Source organism: Maylandia zebra, linkage group LG20, assembly GCF_041146795.1.
Source record: "Maylandia zebra isolate NMK-2024a linkage group LG20, Mzebra_GT3a, whole genome shotgun sequence".
Taxonomy (NCBI): domain Eukaryota; kingdom Metazoa; phylum Chordata; class Actinopteri; order Cichliformes; family Cichlidae; genus Maylandia; species Maylandia zebra.
Window position 1 is genome coordinate 32604264 of NC_135186.1, and position 7345 is coordinate 32611608.

Below are 7345 nucleotides of genomic sequence, written 5' to 3' on the forward strand. Positions count from 1 at the left end.
GAAAAGAAGCCTGTAATCACACATTTATAAGTATCAGTATTTTACGCACATATTTTCTGTTTACAGCGCTCATCACACACTTCTAAATAATATTGGTACAATTAAACTTCCACAGATGGACAATTACTTTTATTATAGAGTCATTTAGAATTTTATAATATAACACACGGGTTACTTTACTGATTTAACTGCAGCTCGCATCAATACTGTAAATTTAATGAGGGCAGTTAAGGGGGTATAATTACCTAACAAGTTCCTGTGATAGTGTAACTTTATACAACAGGAAACGATAAACCCAATAAACACGACTAGGTTAATATGAACTCTGTGACACGATAAATCTGTCACTATAATATCCTTAATTTGTGTCTGTGTAGATCTCCAGGCATCATCACCTGTGCTCCACGAGGAAACAATCCAAAGGGAAAACTCACCTGAGCGCAGGAAGGAAAACATGTTTCTTCTTTGTGTCTTTAACACTTTGAAATCTTCTCATCGGACGAAACCAGAACTAAACTTCTGAACTCCAAGCCGCTAAACGTGTCCTCGCTTCCTTCTTGGATCCAGTGGAATTTACGCGGAGCAGGAACATCCGGCAGGTTGGACATCCTCTCCACGACTGAAGGTGTTGACTTATCGTGCAGGTAAAGAGGAGGAGGAGGAGGAGGAGGAAGGGGAATCTCCCTGAGGACAAAGTCACACATATAACCTTAAACTTTGATAAATGATCCCGTCCTCTTGCCACTTTCTACCACGTGACCAGGTTTGCCCGAACAACCTGAGCTGAACAGCAGGAAATGAGATCTTGTGCAGGAGATTTCAAAATAAAGCGAACGACCTGGTTAATATTTTAATGAAACATTAATTTTCACACTCGTCCGGGTGGGAGTGAAGCTGAAATCCACGCGTCAGCTTTTTTTTCTTTCTTTTTTTCTTTTTTGTGCTGGCTTCAATTCAAAATTAAAGTCACATCAAACGTTCCGAGCTGCAATTTTCAAAGTAAAGTCCACATGAGGTAGTGACAGGTACATAAACAGACTAGAGTGCTCTCAAATTACAGGGAAGTGAAATTATTCACTTTACCGCTTCAAACTTTGGACGTTAAACGCAATTATTAACCTTTTATCTGCGAAATTTACACGAAAACCTATTTTTTTGTATTCAAAAATATATGTATCTTTATAGCCTGACTTACATAGCAGGTTTTGTAAAAGAATAATCACATCTCTGTACGTATATGGTAATTTTCTGTGCACATTTTAGCTTTCATTAGAATAGACAGACTTTAACTGCTTATTATGCAAAATTGAATTTAAAGTTTTACTTGCGTCTCAATGTCTGAATAAAAAAGGAATTTCACTTTCACGCCACACCTCATGTTCTTTTAGGGACGCTGTATATTTGTATTATCTGACAGCTTTTTATTAATCTCTGACAACTTAAGTATAACGTTAACATTTAAAAACCTGAATAAAACCTGAATAAAAAAATAAGAGCAATGCTACAGTTGTAATCAGAGGTTTACATCCACTTATCATGAGCATGGATATTATTGGGATTTTAATGAGTTCCTTGATTCCCCATTTGGTTAAATGTTCCAAAATGTAAAACTTATAGTACACAAAGATGTCACATTATTGGTTTTATTCAGAGTCTCGACATTGGCTTTGTAAAATAAGTGAGTATGGTTAATTAATAGTGACAGCTATACAAATACACAACACATCAACACCTTTCCATACTGCCGGGATTAGCAATACAGACACTGACAGAAGACCATCAAAACATAAATTAAAGGAACCTAATGCAGCCGTTCCCACAACCTCCATAACGAGGTTGACGCACGTCTGTGTCCATGAGAAACTTACTTTTACTTTTAATCAGGTAAAATTGTAGCTTTAGATACATTTCTCTAAAGAATTTAGCTTTTAGTCATTTAATACTAACCTGTAATCATCTTTCAAGACACCTGGTGTGAGTCAGGTCCCTAAATTGGGCGGCACTAGCTTATTAATTATTTATTTTAAACTTAATTTATAACCCGGAAACCGTCCAGAAACCAGACTGGGCAAAACAAGCCACTTATCACTGCTGTTTAACTAGCAAATCAATCAATAATGAAGTTATTATTAGGAGCAACAATGTGCTAAATGTACTGGCTTGTTAAAAGTGAGACAATGAATCTAAAAACACTGTGAGCCAGTGTTAAGATACCAAACTTGTGTGTGTTTTGCTCTTGTTATAACTTTAAATAGTGCAAATTAACCACAAGAATACTGATTAAATAGTTTGTTTCATTTTTAAAATCGCACAGTACAATAAAACACGTCTTTTGTTTGCTTTACAGTTAATTAAACCAACTGTGGTGCAAAATTATTCGATTTAAAATTAGACAAGACAAAGAAATGGATGTGGAAGAGAAGAATGTTTCTAAATCCTTGTTAATCCTGTTGCAGATTGGTGTCTTGTTGACCAAACAACGATTTAATTGCAGCTTGCATCAACAGTGCAGTTTAATGAGGACACTCAGGGGCTAAAATTATCTTTCCTTGCACATGACAACAAGTTCCTGTGATTATGTAGCTTTATACAACAGGAAACAACAAATCCCATTAAACACTAAAAGTTTATGTGACACTATAAATCCGTGCTATAATATCCTAAACACATAAACTAAAAAGAGAACATGTAAAGAAAAGAATATGAGCGAAGCTGAGAAATAAAACTACTCAGACAGGCAGACAGGTGAAAAGGTCTGAATAAGGTTTCTAAAACACTAAGAGTCCAAACATACTGGAAGCTGGAGACAAAATGTGTGTTTGTTTTGTATTTTAATTTTTAAAATGCTGAAATTATTAACAAAAAATACAAAAGATGCCATGCTCTCAACCCTTTAATTGTGGTATACTGCTGTTGCAGTATTTACATGTAATGTGAATTTAACAGGGTTGCTTTCATGCAAAAATTAAAAATCGAGATGTTTGCTTTGTAAAATGAACATATTTAATCCAAAGCCATAATTATTGTCCTTATCAGATATGTTGTTGCAAGGATACATTTAAAGAGTGCAGTCACCTCCTGCTGCAGGTGTCTGTACGCCCTCTAGCAGCAGCAAGAGCTGTGATTTGTTTTTATGTCCAAGAGAGACTTGAGCCATTCTCTGGAGTGAGTTACAACAATGAGAGCAGCCACTAGGTGGCGACAAATGCTGACTGATTTACACTCCGGAAGCGCCACTCTGCTGAGAGCTCACTGCACTGATGTGTCACTGTGCTGAGCTTTTATTTTACTGACGCCTCAGTTACACGGTGCTCTCCACGTTTGAACATCACACACCAGCTTCATCTGCTGGTTTTATATTCTGAAACTCCGGATTCATCGTTCTTTTTAACAACAGGCAAACTGAGCGACTAGAGCTGGGAAAAAAGAATTACTAATAAAATCAACGCTGGCACAGAGAACCTATTTATTTTATTATTGTTATTTGCCCCTGTCGAGGCGATTATACTTTATTAAATGTAAAAAAAAAAAAAATGTGTATATATATATATATATATATATATATATATATATAAAACAAAGTGTTGATGTTTTAGTCTAGTTTAGTTTTAGTCAATTCACTTACAAAATTAAAATAACTAAAATAACTGTGCAGGAGATGTTTACTGATGAGCTGACGACATTTGTCAGCACACATGTGGAGGCTTTGGTACAAATTTCCCGACCTGTTTTATGACTGGGTCACGTGTTTGTGTTGAAATATGTGTTGTGAGCTCATGGAAGTGGTTTGCAAAGCGGCTTGCATGTGTGCAGCAGCAGACTGCAGTAGCAGCGTATGTATGCGATTCATTAAATAGATGCTTATCAGCTGGGCTGTCAGCTGATTCAGGATGACATCTGCTGGGACTGTTGTGCTCTGGTCTGATGTTTTAGTTTAAGGTTATGCGAACTCTTAAGTAAAACCCAGTATTGCATCATACTTCAGGGCACAAAAGAACGTCTGTTGAAGCCCTCATTACTTCACCGGACACGTCTGTGCAGATAATGCTGCATAAATACTCAAGAAAATATACTTTTTGCTGTTTTTGTCTGTGTTTGGCTAATACTTTAACCTCAGGCAGAGAGCTCCCAGCACAGTTGCCACAATACTGGTAATGTTTCTTTTATAGTCTTATAGAAAGTAATAAGATGCCCAGCTTTTCCAAGGTTATGATTTAAGATTAATGGCTTACTTAGAAAATTGTGACCAATATGATGATGATGATGATGATGATGATGATGATGATTATTGTTGAATTTAAAGCAGAAGGAAGCTAGTTGTAGCTTCAAGGACCTTGGAACCCTGCTCTTCGAGGAATAAGCTTTTTAACCAACTATGACTTTAACTGTGATCTTCTTGGCTCTTACAGAAAGACTTTTAGTCATCCTTTAAGTGTAAGGATATTTTTTTAAAATGAAAAAGCATATAGATAGAGTCAGATTTAGTCAGTAACAGCTGTGAGGCCAAGCTGAACAACCTTGGGCTCTGTGAATCAGACACAGTTATTAATACAACAAATCTGTGAGCGAGATTTGAAAAACTGCAAAATTGACTTTTTTTTTTTACATCCATCTAATCAAAAAGGAATTAGAGGCTAAATAAAAGCCTTAAAACCCTGAGTTATTAAACAAAATCTCAGTTTCAGTTCAGCAAAAAGTGATGTATCAGAAAAAAATGATCATACCAGACAGAATTCAGCTTTGCATGACTCAAAGTTCAATAAAGATCCTTATTCATCTCACACTGTGCCAGATCTGGTCCTTTGCAGTTTTTAAACTGGCTCTCGTGTCAGTGTAAAATTCTGTCTCATCCATTTATAGCTAGAACTAAACACACAGGTGCAGCTCTACAGCACCTGTAACTGTGGACTAGCTGACACAGAATGGCTACAAAAAGGAAATCTGAAGCTGAAGGAAGTCAGTTTCACTGGCGGTCGAAGACTGAGCAGCCTTTATCCTTACCGAGTGTAAAGACTGTGTGTTGATTGGCCACAAGACTATTTCTGTTGTAAAATAAAGTAATTAGCTTCATCACTTTGATGTTTGAATGTAAATATTAACACAAATTATGGACTCAAAGACAGAGAACAGAGGCTTAATTTTATGCACCACCAGCTGCATGGCAGAAGGGTTCAGATAAACTTTTGTTCTGCTGGTTCTTCACCAAACTTCCTGCACAGCTGTTGGGTTGTCATCCTCGGGCAAGGGCAAGATTAAAGATCAACTACTTTTCTTTAACACCAGGCTCAATTAATTCTTATTAAATGACCAAAGGTAGGAAAAGCTATGATATTGAAGCTTGTGAAATGGGTTGGTATTCTATGCATTGGATGAGGTCTTAGGTCTTTACCTGAAATGTAAAGGGGAACATTTATGCTGCCATGGCCGCTGAGGCTGGTTATGTTTGGACTCGTGTTTAATGTTTTTCTATGTCACTATCGCAGTAATTTGGCTCTCATTGATGACTTCTGTTCTCACCATGTAACTCCAGTCTCTTGTTCTGTGTCGTGTTTAAGGAAACTGTTTACCTACCTGTAAGACTTACCTGCCTTGCCTCGTGGAGATCCATGCTTGCAGCCCTGCACCCTCCGCTGAAATCCATATTCTCTGGTTGCTGTCTCTTCACCTCTCCTGGAACCGAGCCTGCCCTCTGGCTCTTCTTCTCATTGCTCTAACTCATCACAAGTAAGGAATACAAACTACGACTCGCCGCTTTCAGTCAGCCAGTCCCATTATTCATGCCAGTGCCATTCCTTTTTACAGACCCTCTCAGACGGTATGCATAGCTTCCAGCCCAAGGGTGTCAAAAATAAAGCCTGGGGGCTCCAGTCTGGCCCACTGGGCGGCTTTGGAAAATGTGAAGGAGGACGTAGAGTTTAGATTTTTAACTGTATTTTTGCAGCCATAATGCACCAGCATAAATCATAAGTAGCAGATAAACAGTTAAATGACAGAAAGCTCCTGTTTTTTTCACTACATTTTCGACTGCTATGGAAATTTGGTTTTTACAATAGTGCTAAAAAATAAAATAAGGATATATTCTGTGAATTAACAGGACAGTCTGCACGATCGCCTAACAGAACTTTTTTTGTCATTTTACACATTTATCTTTTACAATTTATACCCAAAGAGTCTGACAGACTACTTTCCTTTTCTACAGCAGAATTTCTTAAAATCTGAGACGTACTGTTGGACTTACATTTCTTTTTCTTATTTTAAAATATCTTGGTTGTTGCTGTGAAATTCTTTGCACTGACTCATCATTTCATTTTGCTTCCTGTCTTGAGTTTTTTATTTTTGCCTCCCCTGTTTCCTCTATTGGTGTTCTGTAGGGTTGTTTCCTGTTTTCTCTGGGTTTCACTTCCTGTCTGTGTTGATATTGACTTGTTATATGCACCGATAGTCCTGGCCTCCTCTTTGCCTTGTTGCATGGCCTGTTATGTTCCTGGTGGAGTTGCTTAGTCATGCAGTTTGTTTCTCACCTTTTGCTGAATAGTCTGCTTTACAATCCAGTCTTAAACTACAATAGTACACTACACTCCAACATTTGCAACATGTTATTTTTATCCTTTTAGTCTTTTAGGGTAGCTTTGCATGAATCATAGTGCTTATTCATCCTATATTGGGGGTGTGTTTGAATATTAAGGTTTCTAAGTGAAATGGCATTGAAGTATCTGCATGGGGGCCACAATATGAGCCTTTTGAAGTCTCCAAATACTGAAGAAAGGAGCTTCAGTGCTTCCTGTCTCCCCTCCCTCAAAAGACGATAGATTTAATCATCCTTTATGAGAAGAGAGGAGGAAATGCCATCCTGTTATTCACAGCGACCGACCATCTGACCGTTCATGAAGATGATCAGGAATACTGGCAAAGAGGCGAATATCATGTAAATGTTATTATAAGTGTGTTTTTCATTTCATGCCATAATCTGCTGAAATGTTGTCAACAGCAGCCTGTTAAACTCGCAGCTGAACTCTGAAAATCACACTGCTGGAACAAAATCTGCTGCTTATCGACGAGCCGCCTCGCACGAAGCTCACAGATTTAAATAGCCGAGCTACTTTGGGCTGCTCCCTTATTCACCAGGGGTCACCGCAGCGGGTCGCTCCGCATGTTTGATTTGGCAGATTTTTACACCAGATGCCCTTCACGACACAACCACCAGGGGATTTGTGTCTCCTCCCAGAATCAAACTGGGGATCATTCGCTCGTTGTGGGGCTACCAATCAGAAGATCGGTGGATTTAGCTGTGAGTGCTCAGCTAAAGGTGCTGCATAAGTCTATTTATCACTTGTTAGGAGACCAC

General features: G+C 38.1%; 1 protein-coding gene and 1 long non-coding RNA gene across 2 annotated transcripts in view; one reads left to right on the forward strand and one right to left on the reverse strand.

The window, feature by feature from the left end:
* The window catches only part of LOC101468225 (natural resistance-associated macrophage protein 2), a 31870-nt gene extending 31092 nt beyond the window's left edge, over positions 1-778 (reverse strand). Inside the window, exon 1 of the mRNA XM_004560260.3 lies at positions 435-778. Within this exon, the coding sequence (XP_004560317.1) occupies positions 435-456 (22 nt within the window). The 5' untranslated portion in view covers positions 457-778. The remainder of the gene's footprint in view (positions 1-434) is intronic.
* A 3144-nt stretch (positions 779-3922) lies between these two features.
* Positions 3923-6087, forward strand: LOC101467721 (uncharacterized). Its single transcript, XR_191419.2, has 3 exons — positions 3923-4151; positions 5556-5724; positions 5803-6087. It is a non-coding gene; the product is annotated as an uncharacterized LOC101467721 (long non-coding RNA).
* Positions 6088-7345: the final 1258 nt, after the last annotated feature.